This window comes from Vitis riparia, chromosome 13, assembly GCF_004353265.1.
Source record: "Vitis riparia cultivar Riparia Gloire de Montpellier isolate 1030 chromosome 13, EGFV_Vit.rip_1.0, whole genome shotgun sequence".
NCBI lineage: Eukaryota > Viridiplantae > Streptophyta > Magnoliopsida > Vitales > Vitaceae > Vitis > Vitis riparia.
The window spans coordinates 23,887,534-23,905,023 of NC_048443.1; the positions used below are offsets into that span (position 1 = coordinate 23,887,534).

Sequence of the window (17,490 nt, forward strand, 5' to 3'; positions counted from 1 at the left end):
AGCACCAGAATCAATTATCCATGCACTATTAATAACAGGTATAAAAGTATTTAAAAACTTACCACCATGATCAGTAGCGGCTACCAATGCAGAGACTTTCTCAGCAACATTAGCCTCTGTTTTTATTTCGGCAACAGTTGCAGTCAAGGTTTTCTTGGAATCCTTCTTCCGTTGATCACGATTATTATAATTAATAACAAAGTGTTGATAGCCTAAACATGATCTAAAGGTCCATGGTTCAAACCCTCGGTTCCTTGTTGTTTTCCTGGTCATACCAAGAGTAGTTGCTTTGAAATTGTGGGATATCCAGACTGGTGGGACCAGTCTTATTGCAGTGAGTGCATTTGAAGGTTGACTTATCAATATTAGGGCTTGTCTTAGGATGGTTGATCGCTGTCGGACTACCATAGCGACAAAATATCCAGGATTTCAGTTCCCTGGCTCTGATACCAACTTCAAATTGTAAAATTTTATTTTTTCATTCATTATTTCATTCGTTCATGTACAGAGTATATATAGAGGGTAATCACCATTCTAAGAATGGGAAAGAATGATACAAGAAAATAATAACTAATATCCTAATATCTCAACTTTCCTAATATCTCAATATTCCTAATATCTCAATATTCCTAGTATCTCAATATTCCTAATATCTCAATATTCATAATATTTCAACTTTCCTAATATCTAAACATTCCTAATATCTCAACACTTACAACTATTGCAAGCATCCGAGTAACCTGCAACAATTCCAGCCTGCTACATACTATAAGCATTCAAGCAGTCTGCAGCCATCCGAGCCTGTTGTGTCCTACAACCATTCAAGTAGCTTACAACCATCCAAATAGTCTACAACCATCCAATCCTGCTAGACCCTGCACCCATCCAATTAACCTATTGCAACCTTTCTTTTGTAGCTCCTTCATTCCATACGTCATGTAAAGAAAGTTAATATCGCATAACTGTTTCGAGTTGTACTAGATCTTGCCAAGGGAGTGCATCAAAGGCGAGGTTTGTGGCTGTTAGATTTTAGAGGTAAGACGTTAGTTTCTACTGCTCCGAGATTAATACCTTGAGGAGGGTGGATTTACTTTAAGAACGGTACTTTGCCAAACCCTAGCCACTTTGACTTGATTAGTGCCCTTGGGACATGTTTTGACTCACTCAAGACCTAAGGATAATTCTAAGAATTTGCTTACCTGGGAAACGAGAAATAATCAAGTAAGACATGTCTTCCTAGCACACTCTTGAATGAGTTGTTTGGCGTTTACTGTCAATACACGGTAGCTAAGGATACTTGGGATGCCATGAACAAAAAATATGTTTTGAAAGATCTAAGAACCCAAAAATATGCCATAAGGAATTTTAGAAAATTCCAAATGACTGAGGATAGAAATATATCTTCTCAAATCCATGACTATCATTTCTATTTAATGACTTAGCTAATGAAGACATTAAACAACTTGAACTTTTGTGGGTGGGTACTTGATTGAAACTCTTCTAGATTCCTGGAAAGATTACAACAACATGAAGCACAAAAGAAAACAATGTCCCTAGAAGATATAATAATTCATATTCGGATTAAAGAATAGAACCAAAATAGGGACAAGGTTGAGAAAACCAAAGAACTATTCTCTAAGACTAATATGATAGATGAAAAACCTAGCCCAAAAAATAATAGGTGTCGAAAGCAAAAATCTAGGACACTTCGATTGTAAACTAATATCAACTTCATATGATCTAAACCTACAACTGAAGAAAAATAGAGAATATAGTGTTGCCCAAACTAAGTATGCCTAGATCATTGGAAACCTGATATACTTAACGAACTACACTAGACCTAACATTGTCTATGTAGTAAGAAGATTGAGTTAGTAGTCCTAGAGTCTTAATTAGGACCACTAGATTGATATTCACAAAGTACTTAAGTACTTGAGAGACATTTGGTTATGGTATGTGTTATAGCATATCTCTAAATGTCCTTAAAGAATTTAGTGATACCAATTAGATCTCTTATTTAGATGAAAGGAAATCCACTAGTGGTTATGTTTTTATCCTTAAGGGGGTGTAGTTTCTTGGAATCTATTAAGCAAGCTTGTTCTATTCGATCTACTATGGAGGTTGAGTTTATTTTCTTAAAGAATACAAGTTTTGAGGTTGAGTGGCTTAAAACCTCTTAGTAGATATCCCTTTATGAATGAGACCAATACCATCTATATCCATGCGTTACAATAACCAAGCTACAATAGTTAAGGCGAAGACTAACATATTTAAGATATTTCTAGAATTTGTACGGTTATAGTTGAATTTGGTCAATCCTCTAACGAAACCACTAAATAGGAAATTAGTGGAAGAAAATTCGAAGGGGATAAGGTTTATGCCTAATACAAAGGTCAAGAGTGATAGTAACCTAAGTTACTAGAATAGAGACCCCATAAAGTAGGTTTATATGGGTAATAACAAATCACTTAATAATTGTAAGAGTCCATTCCTAAGGCATAAATAAAGTGCATTCCACAATGACTAAGGATGAGCATTTACTCTTAATGAATACCATATTTATTATGAATAGTATGTTTAGTTACAAGACACACTTGATGGATTCACCTATAAGTGTGAAGGTGAGGTTACTTCTTATGAGAACTTAGGTAGGTTTTTTAGAGCTCTCATAAATATCCAAGCAAAGCACATGATCTATTTGTGTACTAACTCGTTATGTATAGCTTGAAGTCAAGAAACTAATGTGGATAATAAGTTCATTGAACTATACAAAGAAACATCGGTTCATATAAACTTATCTTCACCAATTTTTTGTGACCCAATGCTTATTTATCCTAAGGTTACTTCATAGCCCATGGGTACCATTGCTGATGTATTGGATTTTAGTTTTCCTTTTGTTGTTCATTCTTCACTCATACACTTTATAAGATATATTTGTTGGAGAAGTATATGAATGTGTATATGTCAGTGAAAAAACAAAAAGGTGCTAATCTTACTTTGGAAAAGAATTGAAACCTTTCTAGATTTATATAATTTTTCACTTCCTTAGTCTCGGCTTACGGAGAAAGAAGTGGGAGCCTCACATGCCTAGTGGGGCCTTAGCCCATTCTAATAGAATTTCAGGTGGGTCGGTTTGGGAAACCTTAATGTGCATCATTCATGTGCATTACAAGCAAAGGGACATCCCCCCTCCTACTTAGACACCCAATTCCACTGACTTTTTTAACAAAGTGAAATTTAAAATTATTTTTACTTTATTTTGTCAATCTTAGTTGACCTAAGTCTTCCTAATTAGAGATAAGATCAAGTCTAAGGTTTTAAATGGGAAAGTCAGAATGTGCTAACGTTCTTTGATTAAGTTGGATTAACCATTTTAACTCATTTTTAAAAAAAAATTACTCTATTGTGGCCATTTAGCCTTTATAGGGAAATATCATTGGACTCTGCTAATAAAAAGCCTTGCACCCCTCAAAGTCTCTAATATAATTTTTCATACTTTGAGACGTTTTGCTCCCTCGCTACCATACCTAAAATCACTCTGCTTCCTAAATCGAGATCTCTCCTTACTCTTTGCAATCTCTCTTTCTATTTTCTACTCTTTCTACTATACTCATCATTGTTGCATCATTCCACCTGTGTTAAAGTTTGTAGCATTCGACCTTGTTGCATCCTTCCACTTATGTTGTTGCTTTGCAACTACTATAACCATCCAAGCCTACCGCGTCCTACAACTATTCGAGTATGTTGCTGCCTGTAGCCATTTAAGCCTATTGCATCGTGTAACCATTTGAGTAGCTTGCTATAACCATACTTCTGCTACGACCTTCCTTTTCCAACTCTTTATCCCATATTTCATATGGAGGAACTTCAAACCTCAAAATCATTTCAAGTTGTATTGTACCTTGCCAATGAAGTGCACCTAAAGCGAGGTTCTTGGCTATTAGATCCTAGAGGTAGGACGTCAATTTCCTACTACACCAAAGTTAATATCCCGAGGAGCGCCAATCAAGTTTAAGAATAGTACTGTGTCACCCCTCAATCGTCTTAATTCAATAAGTGATCACCTATTACAATTTTGTTTTGTTTTTTGTTTGTTTGGTTTTGGGGTTAGTTAAGTTGTTTACGTATAGATTCTTAAATTTTTTACATAATTAGAAAAAAGAAAAAAAATGATTTCACAGTCGTTAAATAGAAAATGCATCAAAGAAAATGATTTTCTTACTGAACTCTCTTATTTAAGTTATATTAGCAGGAATAACACCAAAGGTGTAATTTTCTTTGGAAAAAAAAATACTATTAAATGTTGGCAAAGGTTCCTCCATATGCGCTTCTGCCACACCACATACTATATATAGTAAATATTGTAGAAATGAATTAAGGAATACAACATTTTTCTTTAAAAATAAAAACCTAAATAAAAAATAAAAATAAATAAATAATAAAAATAAAAAGGGTTCAGAAGATTTAACAAGAATCCTAGCCTAAAACAAAGTCGGTGCAGCAGGCATGGGCTTATTATTTAAGAAATGCTCAAGTAGTATGAGGGCTCGGCGGGGTTGACCCAGTGGAACCTCATGCCCTGCTCCTCTGACTGTTGTAAAGGTGAGACCCTCGTACACTTGGCTCCACCCACCAACCTAACCCAAACAAAATTGACCATTCATCATCAGCAAAATATTCAAAATGTTTGGGGAATTAGTTGATAATATAAGGTAATTAATGGCTTACCTCTTGTTTGTCATCGTACCAAGCGTGCCAATTTGTGATTGTTTTGAGCTTTAGAGCTTTGATCGAATATCGGGTTGCAGTCAATGGCAAAACAGCATCGGTGTCCCCGCTGTTAGGAAAGTCCGTTTCAAAGATGATAAGAAAATTTCCATTTTGTTTGGAGACGATATTCTAACTCCCAAGACATGTTTGATAGACTTTGATAGAAAATAATTTTTTGATAATTTGTGTTGAAGAATGTGTTAAAATCACTATCAAACACGCTCTAAGCAATATATCGAGACTGTGAGTAAGTTCGATCACGTTGAATTAATATGCAAGCCCCTGTCATACAAGGAGGATTTGAAGAAAAGAAAATGGAACCAATTACCTGAAGAGCCAAATCCTGATACCAGCTGATATGAGCTGTTTAAAGATGGGAAGCATGGATTTGGGAGAATCACTCCAGTTCCTCCGTACTATAGAACTGCCAAATCAACATAAATAAATAAATCATGAATGAAAAATCTAGATCAAATCCCCCCACTTTGACAGAAAAACGACTGATTAATTATCCAAACCTGCAAGTCGCCCATGAATAAGGAAGATGAGTAACATTTGCATGGAAGGCCTTCTGCACCTCTCCACGATTCATGTACTTTCTTGTATACCTCACGATGCACTCATCATTCCCTCTGAAAGTCCATGGCTGAATTTCAAAAACATTAGAGAAATTTTAAGTAATGGAATTAGTGATCAGAAGAGGGAGGAGGGGGAGCTTACTTACTAGTGGAAGCTTTGAGTTGTTGCCAAGGGTGGCAACTTCTCGGCAAGGACCACTGTAAATGTTATAGGGATCGATGTCTCCAAACTCTTTGTAAGCGCCGGTAAGAGCATTGTTACATTTGTCCTTTGGGAACAGAAACGTGTCGTTGGCGCAGGCCTCTTTCAGAGCCTCGTACGTGGAATCTGAGATCAGACCATGGCTCCACCAGAACTCATGTGTCCCCTTGTTATCGTAATAATCATCGATCAGCGGATTCCCCAGCTGCCCATTTCAAAGAAATAAAAAACTTTGGTTTATTCAACTCTTTCTCACTTCTCGAGCTTACTTGAAGATCATGAATATTGACTTACTAAGAAACCTTTGAAATTGAGGGCAGGATTCTTCATCCCCTTGTTGCGTTGGACGATGATTTGAGACAGCTCAGGAATGTAATGACCTGAAAACATGGCATTAATTTTAATTGGGTGGTTTTGAGGAGGTGAAAATGGTGTTTGGAGAGGGGGAAATTGACCTGCATAGCTTTCTCCGGCAATGTAGAAAGGCCTGTGTTTGTATTGAGGGAACCTCTGAAGCCAATTGTTGAGAAATTTGTAGGTGTCTTTTGCTGTGAATACCACGAATACAAAAACTTAGAAGAAAGATATTTGGAGAGAGAGAGAAAGAGAGAGAGGGAGAGAGAGAGAGAGAGAGAGACCTGTTCTCTTGTCACCAACATTTGGGAGATCAGATGAGGTATTTGAGTAAGAGAAACCAACCCCAGCTGGTGAATCCAGGAAAAGCAAATTCGCCTCTGCAATCAAATGACACGTGGCAAACACCCAGATGAGAATCGTGGATTCAATCATTGATTCAACAAAGATGAAACAAAATGGAATTGAGAAAAATGATTGCAACTTTTTACCTGCATTCCATGCATACGGGTTCAAATGGAGAGTCTTTCCATCCGGGCGCACCCTAAAGGGACCCACCTCCTCTGAGGCCCCGTAGGCCACAGAAGAGCACCCTGGCCCACCATTCAGCCACAAGATAAGCGGCCTGGATGCTGGCCCACGGCTCTTAGGGGCCTCAATCAACCAGTAGAACAGAGCCCGCCCCGCCCTTGGGTCCACCGTGATGTACCCCGAGTACTGAGAGAAGCCCACATTGGGCGGCTCCCCAGGTAGCTTGACGATCCTGTCCCGCACCTGATCTTCCCGGTTGCCGGCCGTGGCGCCGGAGGAAACAAGCAGAATGAAAAAACCCAAAACGCAGAAGAAGAGAGAGGAAAAAGATGGGTGACATTCTCTTCCCCCCATGCTCACCAACTCAACTCAAAGCCTGATCTTGCACAAGCACAGCTACCACCTTTAATTGGTTGCTCCTAAGTCCTATCATTCGCTTATTTATTATTGCACTTTACTTTTTGGTTTTTGGTTAAATAAGTTGGTGTTCGCATTGACTTTCAGTAGAGAGGGCGTCACGCCATGTGTTCCTTTTTTTCAAAGGTGAGTATGGTTAAGCTACCAAATTGGAGCAATCTTACTTGTGACGCTAAATTTCCTAACCTTGATATTACATGTAAGTAGGATTTGATGTTACGTTTTTCATACTTTATTCTATAAAAATGTTACCAATTGACTTCTTTCATGGGCTTGCAACATCTGTACCACTCACATCTTAGACGTGTTTAATTGCCTTACTACAAGTGGTTGTTTTGGTTAAATCTTAGTTAGAATTTTCATCTAGAAAGAAGAAGTGGTTGGGTCATGACCAAATTGAAAGAGAACTTGCATGGGGTTTCAAGATAGTTTTCTCGCAAGAGAGGTGTTTTTGGGAGTGGAGATTGACTTGGTGGTGGATCTCAATGGAAACGATGAGATAATTAAATTGGAGTCAAATTGTCATGGCATTGATGGGCACTGCATTGCCCTACAAGCAACAGCCAAGTGGGTCACGTGATGTAAGAAAAAAAATAAGGATTTGGGGCAGGAGTGACTTGGGCAATGGGCACTCATTCTCATATAGTAATAATAAATGGGGTGCGTTCTTGGATCGGACCATAGGGGGCAGAGAGGCCATCCAACCACCTAAAAGGCACTAAAAGTTCATAGGGTAGGGCTCCAACTTGACTGAATGCCACATTAAAGTTGGGCCATACCCTTCATTTAAGGTATTCCAAAATAATAATTAATTAATGAAAGCCCACCGGCCAATGGATGAGATCATGAATGATCTCATTTGGTTACAAAGGGAAGTCAAACTTTCAAGACCCTAATCAATTTTAGAGTTGCTTGTATGAAGAAGTTTTGGGATTGGATTGATTGGGTTGGCACTTGGCAGTCACAATGTGGACAGTTGCCTTCCTTTAGGGATGGATTATTTAGGGAAGCCTGCAACTCCAAGGCTAACAAGTAAACATGTAACCATTGGGTGGCTTGTCTTTGTATATATTTATGAAATCATGCTGAGATGCCAAAATCAATGAATTAATTAATTTCCATAACAATGAATTATTTTTATTATTCCAATTTTAAAAAACAATCTCATTCCCATTCTTTGCTTCACTGTCTCAATGATGCTTCATAATAAAAAGATTTTACACTGACATTTTGGAAAAGGGAAGCATTAAGATAATTTTTATGATTGCAAGATACAGAAGTCAATCACAAATTTCTACATATTTTTTCTTCACTAAAATGAAAAACTAAACCTGTGCCTATAAAGAGGCAAGAATATGATGAGGGCATTGAGAGAAATGCCTTTCTTTCTAATTATTTCTATTCTAAACCCTACAAACAACTTGTAATTATTGCTGAAGAATCATTATGTACTGGAGTCTGGAGATGGGGTTCAGCTTGGCATGGGCTTGTTCTCTAAGAATGATCTGAATAGAATATAAGCTTGTCTAGGGCGGTGAAGTGGAACCTCATGTCCTGCTCCAGTTACTGTTACAAATGTCAGCCCTTTGTATACTTGGCTCCATCCACCAACCTATATCACAATATATGATTGTTAATGGCCTGAGGAATGGGTTTTATTAAGTTAGAATACTGCTCTTGCAGCCCAAAAACAGATACCTAAGTCCCATAACACATGAAGACTATTGCTAAAAAATTGCCATAGCGGGGTGAAAAAGACAGCAATGGAGGCCAAGACAGCTAATGGTTATGCTAAAAAATAACATTGTTGAAGGTTGTGTAAAAGAGAACTCAAAATTGCCATCTGTGAATATTTCTTGAAGGTTACCTTGTGGTTGTCGTACCATGCGTACCAGTTGGTAATGGTTGGAAGCTTCAGAGCATCAATGGAGTATCGAGTTGCAGTAACGGGAACCACTGCATCAGTGTCTCCGCTGGACAAATGAGTTCAATCATGAGAATAAGAAGCAATAGTAGATTCAAAATCACAGAGAATCCAGAAATTCAAAGTGATGAAATCACAGAATAAATCCAACAATAGAAAAGTTGACTTCAAGGAAACAGTGATGAAGCATCAAAACACTAAAAAGAAAAGCGGGGAAAATGTGAGGTGCTGCTATTTGTTGAAAATCTTGTACCAAAGACGAGGTATTCCCAATTGAGGTGATCATGGATAGTCAGCTTTCCTAAAGTTAACCAAATACAGGAGTGTAAAAGAAGCCACTCATTTAATAGGCTCAGTCGACTTTGATAAATCCAGGCCATAAATCTTCAGCTCCATGGTCAATCATCTAGGGATGGGGCCGGAGGGTGTGGACTGGACCAGCTGCAACAAATTCAAAAAGGCTTTTTTTCCAAATAGTCATCTAAAGGTCTTTGTGTGCCAACTTTTTAGATAGCACTAAAGTAATGTTCAAAAGCATTCCCATAGTTGACAAAAAGGTGATAACCCTGTAAGCAACAGCTTATGAACCGAGTAGGAGAAACAACAAAGAAGCACATTACTTCTCAATGCAGTGCCCCAATAATTTGAGTTGTAGAACAAGGCTCTGTACATTAGCACTAATACTACAACACCATCATGTTCCAGACGGTCTCAAAAAATTCCACTAACATAATAAAAAGAAATATAATCAGCAAAGGAAAAAAAAATAGCATTACCTAAATACCCATATCCTTAGGCCGGCAGCTATGAGTTCTTGATAAATTGGAAGCATGGATAATGGAGAATCGGCCCAGTAGATTCCAACAATATTGCTGAAGAGGAAAGAAATTCAATCAACACTGACATTACAAGCAATGCATGGAAAAGTATCTGATATCCACAATTCAAAATACCTGCATGTTCTCCATGGATAGGAGACTTGGGTTACATTGGCATGGAGTGCTGTCTGCACTTCTGGCAGATTGAAGTACACTTCTGAATACCTCTCAGTGCAGGGATCATATGCTCTTGACATCCATGGCTGAGTTTGAAATCAACAAAGTCAGTTAACTAAAGGAACTGCTGAATTTAAGGGATATAACCACATTAAGCAAAATAGTGAGTCTGAAACTGCTGACACTAGGGGCGCAAAATGATAAAGCAATTTAACCACCACATATCAAAAGCAATTCTTGAGCAAAAATCTATCAATTTTATGATAGTCCAACCACTACAATCTTGAAATTGCTTATTTCTTTTATTTAAAAAAAAAAAAAAGTTATCAAAAAGGTTAATTTCAGTAATGATTGTCGTGACAGATAATAAAATCCACAGATAAAATAAAGTGATCTATCAATTTTAATCTCTTTTCACAGATGATAAAATCCACTAGAAAATGGCAAAGAAAGGTGTGAATCCATCTGCAGGTGAAATTGAATGCCATAACTTTTATCAAGATAGTATGTGGTCCTCAACTCTAGGTTGAAGCTCATGTCAATTAGGTGGCATCCACTTAAATTTCATCCCAACTTTTAAATGCTGACAGAAACAGGAAAGCGATATGAGTGTGAAATGAGGCTAGAAGGAACAAGACCCACTTCTCAGCTCGCAACAATGTGGAGCAGGGAAGGAACTCAGGGATACTTGTCAGATTTAGACTTGACATTCAGTAACAGTGTCAAAGTGCTAAAACTGAGAGGTGTGAGTTTATCAGTAAGTATATGCAACCTGATTTTTTCACAGTGAATTTGACTGAACCATGAAAGTGATGTGCAACAGCATTTGGGTCTACAAGAGGTAGGGCAAACAGCATTTGGCAAAATTACTCTGGGGCATTGGCCAAGGGCATCTTTGAGTTTGCAACAGCATTCGGGTCTCCATCAAACAGAGGAAGTAGTATTTGGGTGTTCCATACAAAGTATCAGGTCTATACGCTAGCGCTTTCACTCAGTTTAGCATGATATGGAATCTACTTATCCCTTTACCTACTAGAACGTGTGGTTAATGATGACTTACATAATGGCCCCTTAACTTGCGCCTCAGTGATGAAGTGTCATTACAAGGACGTGTGAAAATGCTATATGGATCAATATTTCCCTGCTCTGCTTCTGCAAGATTCAGGGCCTTGATACATTCACTCGATGGATGCATGGAAGAACCAAGGTCACAGGCAACTCTAAGGATTTTATAGGTGGAATCCGAAATCAAACCATGGGTCCACCAGTACTCAAACGTGCCAATATAATCATGATAATCATCAGTAACAGCATTGCCCACCTATAAAGAAAGTAAAGGGGAACATACCAAGATTATCATTAAAAAGACAAAAAAGAATTCAACAAAGTGAAACTGCATCTTGATATATCATTAAATTTTTTCATGAATCATACCAAGAAACCCTTGAAATTAACAACCGGATTCTGAATTCCCCTGTTTCGTCGATAGACAATTTGAGACAATTGAGGAACATAATGGCCTGAAAAAGATAGATAGCAATTTTGGTTCATTCAACCATCCAATCTTATTGCTCTCTCAAATTTAGTAGATGGCAAGAAATAGCACCTGCATAACTCTCTCCAGCAATGTAAAAATCTCTGTGCTTGTATTGAGGAAACCTTTCAAACCAATTGATGAGAAATGTATATGCATCTTCAGCTACAAATTCACAAGACAGTTCCCAAAAACATGAATGAGTGTCAAAATCACCCAACTTTACTAAAAACAACACAATGAACAAAACCCATTTCATCATTCAATCTTCATTACCAAAACACATCAATTTGAGTGAGAATGTGTTAACAGCAGAGTTCCATAATCAAATATACCTGTTCTCTGGTCCCCTGCAGTATACAAATCTGAAGTGGTATTGGAATATGAAAAACCTACTCCAGCTGGAGATTCAAGGAATAGCAAATTTGCCACTGCCAAAACAAAATAAAGAATAAATAAGTTTTCAGAAATATGAATGTGAATATACAAATACACAATCCTGAAATTAAAGAAAAGAGATGTGTATTGTCAATTTTTCACATACGATTGTTCCAAGCGTAAGGATTGATGAAAAGGGTCTTCCCATCAGGCCTAATTCGAAAAGGTCCGATCTCTTCAGCTGCTCCATAGGCAACAGAAGAACACCCGGGGCCTCCATTGAGCCACAGCACGAGTGGTCTCGACTCAGCTCCACGACTCGCTGGTGACTGAACCAACCAGTAAAACAATGCCCTCCCAGCCTGTTTATTCACTGTCACATACCCAGAGTACTGAGCGAAGCCAATGTTCTTTGGCTGACCCGGCAACTCGGTGATCCTATCTCTCTCTTGATCTTCAAGATAAGAAGAAGTACACAAACCCACAAAGAGGAAGAAGAAAAAGATAACGGCGGATACATAATGACCCATGCATCAATCAACCAAACTCAAACACTACCCAGAAACACAAATCCCAAAAATATATCTGGGTGTTCAAATAATTTATCTACAGAACCTTAAAAGATGAGATTGGCAGAAGAGGGTTTAACAGGTGAAGGATAGAAGATCCAAGAAACAAGCTCAAAACCCAGAAACCCAAATCCCAAAAGAATGGAAGAGTTCCAATGAATTTATCTATAGAGACCTCAAAAGTTGAGATCGAGAAATTTATATAGGAGCTAGAAAGATGGAGAGAGACAAAAGGGCGGGCAAGGAGCTTGCTATTGAGGATAGATTGGGCATTGAATGCGGAAAATCACGATTAGTTGTCATGAGCTGTAGGTGTAAATGAGAGTGAAGCAATGTACATTTTTTGCATTCCCATTGTTTTTTCCAGCTTCTCTAATCAAACATTTCAACCTTTGGCCTCCCCATTGTCACATTTGCCTCCCTCAGGCAATTGACCCATCACGTAGGAGGCGCACATGGGTTTGGTCCGCATTTCTCTTGCTTTTCGACCAAAAAAAAACTGAAGATCACACAATTTTTCAAAATTAATGCAAAAAGGTTACAGTGTGATTGAATTTTGAGAGCTGGATTGAGGATGCCAGAATAAAGAAGTTGAAAAACATTAAACACATTAAAGACTATTTGACAATGGTTTCAAAATGGATAGTAATTTTCAAAAACTATTTCTCAAAACTGTTTTCTAAAATATTTACAAAAGAACTCCTTACATTTTAAAAATACAAATATTACTACTAGGAGGTTTGGGAATTGGTATTTCAACCCTACTGTCATGTGGATATTTTCCTAATCATTCACTTCCTTCATCCTTTCTCCCATTTTTCTCTCTTTTTTATTCTTTTTGGGAATCTCTTCAGAGTTGGAAACTATATTTTTATACTCATCAATGTAATCATTATGCTGTGATAGAGAATGAGATTGGTAATATTCTATATTTATCTTCATTCACTTTCCATCTTTGGATATTAAACAATTTTATTAATTAATTTTCTTCTACTAGAATTAAATAACATACACTCCACAAATAAAATTAAAATCAATATAAATTACTTATAAATAAAATTTTCATATAATTATAGCTTATAATCCATCTAAATTATATATCAAAATTTCACAGGATATAATAACCCCATATGAGTTATAGGCATCCATGAATTATAAATTTACTTTTTTATCCTTTTTTTCTTTTTTTCTCTTTTTTCTCTTTTTTCAATTTTCCACATTATTTACTCATTTTTCAAAACAAGAAATTTTGCTGAAGAACATTAAATTTATGGTGGAGTATAAAATAATATTAATATGTATAAATTATTATATTTAACAACATAAAATTTTTAAATATTTCAATAATAAATATGTTTTTTATTTTTTTATTTACAAAAGTATATACTCAAAGGCTCTTGTTGGTAATTATTTTAAAAAATAGTTTTTAAAAACTGTTTTATGATATTTTGTAAATAAAAATCTTTTTCAAAACTTAAAATATTTTTAATCTATTTTTAATAATTTTTGTATTCAATATTTTATTTTTAATCATTTTATTATTTTCTAAAACAATTTTTAAAAAATAAGTAAACACAATAAAAATATATTCTTTAAAAACAAAAAAAAAACAGTTTCTGCCTTGTTTTCTTACTTTTTTTTTACAAGGTGACAAAAAAGTAAAAAGCTATTTTAAAAAACAATGGCATAAAGTTTCTACCAATTTTTTATAAATTTTTTTGCTTAAAAAAATGGCATCCAACTTTATTATATTTTGACCATTATCTATTATCATGTGCTGTGCATGTGGGTGCTGACTGATGAGTGGTAATCACATAAAAGGACAATCCTTGGGCCCACTTATTATTATCGGTTTTCCCAAGTGGATGAAACGAAGACCAACACACTGAAAATAAAAATAAAAATAAAATTATGCTAGTCGTGAGCTGGACCAGCAAACAAGGCAGACTGAAATGGGCCCACGATATGACTTGGAAAGGTCCAGCTCCCTGTTGCAAGCTCATGAGCAGGACCCATCTGGCAGAATGGGTGTCCACTACTGCTCCCTTAGTCAACATTTATGAGTACATGTTATCTAAACAAATCTCCATTCCTTTTTTTATTTTTATTTTTTTGTTTTTTAAATCATATTGTGAAGTTAACATAAATTTGATCATTGATTGATTTGTTTTATTGATTTGTACTTTACTCTGTTCTGTTAAATGCTTTTAGTTATAGAACCAATCATGGCTTTTGAAGAAAGGTGAAGAATTGATTAAAATAAACATGAAGGGTCATTTTGGTAATTCTCTTGTTGGTAACAAAAATTTATTTTTAATTTTCACTTGTTTTTGGAGAAATGTTTTAAAAAATAATTCTATGTATAAATTATTTGTAAAATATATTTAAAAATATTACAAATAAGTTAAAATTGTTTTAAATTTTCAATCAGACTTTTATTTTATAAAACATTAAAAAATAATTTTAAAAATTTGTTCTAAAAAACTATTTTATAAAACAATTATCAAACATACCCGAAATTTTTATAATTAGGAAAATGATTTTCTCATGTTGGTTTTTACTATAAATAAAAAATCAAATATAATTAAAATTAATTAGCAACTTTTAAAATATGAAATTATTTAATTTTATATATTTTAATTAAAATAAATGAATTGAGTTTAACTTATGATAATAATTTAGCCATTTTAAATTTATTTTTTATTTCATTCTGCTTTTTCTCTTCTTCTTCTTTAGGTATATGCATACATGGATATATGCATATCCATGTTTGATTGAAGAACTTGGCTTGATCTCATGGCATTGCCCAATTCATTTATCAGGACCACATTCTTACCATGTATGTATACATGGATTAGCTGTGTCAGGGGTGGTCAATAGTGCTTACAGCTTTACAGATTTGCCGTCCATAACTAGGAAATATATTATCCTCAATGTTTTCAAAATCAAAAAAGTTATCAGTTCACAATTCACTGGTCGAACCGGCGATTGAACCGTGGTCGAACCGATGACGTCATAAATATATATTTTATATATTATTAAAAAATTTTAAAATTAATAAATAAAAATAATAAATTCTATCTAAATTTTGACGGTATCTATTATGTTTGTTGAGTGTTTTTACAAAAAATTTTACCTGTAGATGTCAATCAACCCAATATTTTTAATAATTTCAATAAATTAAAATTTCATGTGCAGTAAATAAAACAAAAATAAAAAAATAAATATTAAACATATCACTACAATTATAATCAATAACAAATTAAGAAATTAAATATAAAACATCAAAATTAAATTTTAAAAAACAAAAATGGAAGGCAAGGCTCTTTGGGAGGTCTCCAACACCATGGAAAGGCTCTTTGCCACTAGGGGAGCTTTCCAATGCACCGCCGGGGGTGGGGGCGATGGGGCTTTGTGGGTGTTGGCGACGGGGATTTGCAGCGTTTTGGGGACGGGGTTGGGAGGTTTCCAGCGGGCGGCGTGGATGGATGGGGAAGCTTTCCAACTTGCAGCAAGGGAAAGGGGTGTGGGGTTCCCAGCGCCGAGGGGGTGCTACCAACGGGACAATAGGATTTGCAGCGATTTGGGGACGGGGTGTGGGGCTTTTCAACACACGACGAGGGAGGAGGGATGGGGTGGGGTTCCCAGCATCAGGGGGTGCTACCAACGAGACGATGCTCCAGGCGACAGTGCAAGTACCAGCCGCATAGGGAAGGGTAAAGGAAAATGAGTTGCTGGGTCCAAAAGGAATCGGCCGGTTTGTCTGGTTCACCGGTCGGACCGTCAATTCAAGTGGTCCAATTCCGATTTGATCGCTTTCCAGTCCAATTGGTCGGATCGGACTAGATCCGTGACCGGTCAGTGGTCGAACCGACCAGTCTGGTTCGATTTTTAAAACCATGGTCCTCCTTGATCCCAAATGCGTGGTTCCTCCCATATGGGTTTTGAGCCCTGATCACATAACACAGATATCAAGGTACTTGGTGCCAAAAGGAAATGCAAACAAAAAATTTGTTTCATTTCATCTTAAAATAAATTTCAACCATGTAAAAACAGAAACCTCATGCATGAATAATTTTGTTCCAATTAATGTTTGGTTATAAAAGTCTTTTTTAAATAGTGACTTGTTCTCTATTGAAGATTAAAGATTATTATTTGTCTAATCGGAAAATCACAAGTACATCTAAAAAGGTTTGGCTTGTGGCATATAAGGTTTATTTGAAGTATAAAAGAATGTGTAGTATTTTTGGACTTAAAAATATTTTAGAATGTTTTTTTTCAAAAAGCAAGGGTCGCTCAAGCAATCAATCCGTTCAAGTAGAGTGTTCAAGTGGTCCAACTCCACTCAAGCGTCCTTGCCGAGTTTAGAAACATATTTTGAATGAAATCCAATCAAACTCTAATTTAAAAATCTAAGATATTGAAATCCTTATGGCTTTTACCTATAAACACCTCTCTTGTAACCCTTCGAGAGTTAAAAATTTGGGCTAAGAGATCAAAGATTAGAAAGATCTTAGAGTTGGTTGAGAGACCTTTTATCCTTCGGAGGTACTTTTTTAAAGAGAAAACCTAATTTGTAACACCATTATCATTCTCTCATTCAAGAATTTAATTTTTTGAATTATTGATCGTAATCCCTTCGGAGTAATAGGTAATTGTTGTGTCACAAACATGAATCAAGTTGTAAATACTAGAGTAACAAGTAAGTCTTTAGGATAAAACAGTCAGGTAAATCTGTGTGACTTGATTTTGAATAGTGGATTTAAATTATTAGGTCTTAGACCTCATGATTTTGTGATGATATTGATTATTTAAGTGAATAGTTTGTCTTTGAGATTGTTGGGTTGATTATCTGGTTGTAGTGATTATACCTATAACCAAGTATTGTTATCCCTAACTTCTATGATTGAAATTATTGTTATGATTGTTGAGAATGGTTGAAATTATTGTTGATATTGTTAGGTTAATTATTTTGATAATTATTATTGTTTTATCTAACATCTCACAAGAATAATTTTGATATTGATAATTATATTATTTTATCCCTTATCCTGAAAATTAAAAATCATATTTTTATTTATATCTAAAGATTTTAAGTATAATCATTTATTCATATTTTTATTTATATCTAAAGATTTTAAGTATGATTATTTTGAAGTAAGAAAAGAAGTAAGAAAAGGGATGACACTCGATATCTCCTGGAGTAAGAAAAGTGATTGTATCACTCATTCACCTCTC

The 17,490-nt window shown here is 35.7% G+C and overlaps 2 protein-coding genes across 2 annotated transcripts; both read right to left on the reverse strand.

Moving 5' to 3' along the window:
* Positions 1–4,291: 4,291 nt before the first annotated feature.
* LOC117927958 (serine carboxypeptidase-like 28) lies at positions 4,292–6,847 on the reverse strand. Its single transcript, XM_034847693.1, has 9 exons — positions 6,396–6,847; positions 6,189–6,284; positions 6,006–6,098; positions 5,845–5,930; positions 5,495–5,755; positions 5,289–5,416; positions 5,099–5,194; positions 4,729–4,837; positions 4,292–4,637 (listed from the first exon to the last, which is right to left on the reverse strand). Exons 1-9 carry the CDS (start codon positions 6,787–6,789, stop codon positions 4,482–4,484), a joined length of 1,419 nt encoding a protein of 472 aa, XP_034703584.1. The 5' UTR covers positions 6,790–6,847; the 3' UTR covers positions 4,292–4,481.
* Positions 6,848–8,080: 1,233 nt separating this feature from the next.
* On the reverse strand, positions 8,081–12,665 carry LOC117929353 (serine carboxypeptidase-like 27). Its single transcript, XM_034849642.1, has 9 exons — positions 11,850–12,665; positions 11,641–11,736; positions 11,378–11,470; positions 11,206–11,291; positions 10,832–11,092; positions 9,730–9,857; positions 9,553–9,648; positions 8,720–8,825; positions 8,081–8,464 (listed from the first exon to the last, which is right to left on the reverse strand). The coding sequence occupies exons 1-9, from the start codon at positions 12,211–12,213 to the stop codon at positions 8,324–8,326; spliced, it is 1,371 nt and encodes a 456-aa protein (XP_034705533.1). The 5' UTR covers positions 12,214–12,665; the 3' UTR covers positions 8,081–8,323.
* Between the last annotated feature and the right edge of the window lie 4,825 nt (positions 12,666–17,490).

Coding starts and splice junctions, on each gene's coding strand:
- LOC117927958 (XM_034847693.1), bottom strand. CDS start 6,789: ATGGGGGGAAGAGAATGTCACCCATCTTTTTCCTCTCTCTTCTTCTGC. Junction 5,417..5,494: donor ACAACTCAAAGCTTCCACTA/GTAAGTAAGCTC, acceptor TTTGAAATTCAG/CCATGGACTTTCAGAGGGAA. Junction 4,838..5,098: donor ATCAGGATTTGGCTCTTCAG/GTAATTGGTTCC, acceptor CTTTCCTAACAG/CGGGGACACCGATGCTGTTT.
- LOC117929353 (XM_034849642.1), bottom strand. CDS start 12,213: ATGGGTCATTATGTATCCGCCGTTATCTTTTTCTTCTTCCTCTTTGTG. Junction 11,471..11,640: donor TGCAGGGGACCAGAGAACAG/GTATATTTGATT, acceptor GTGAATTTGTAG/CTGAAGATGCATATACATTT. Junction 8,826..9,552: donor CTAAGGATATGGGTATTTAG/GTAATGCTATTT, acceptor TCATTTGTCCAG/CGGAGACACTGATGCAGTGG.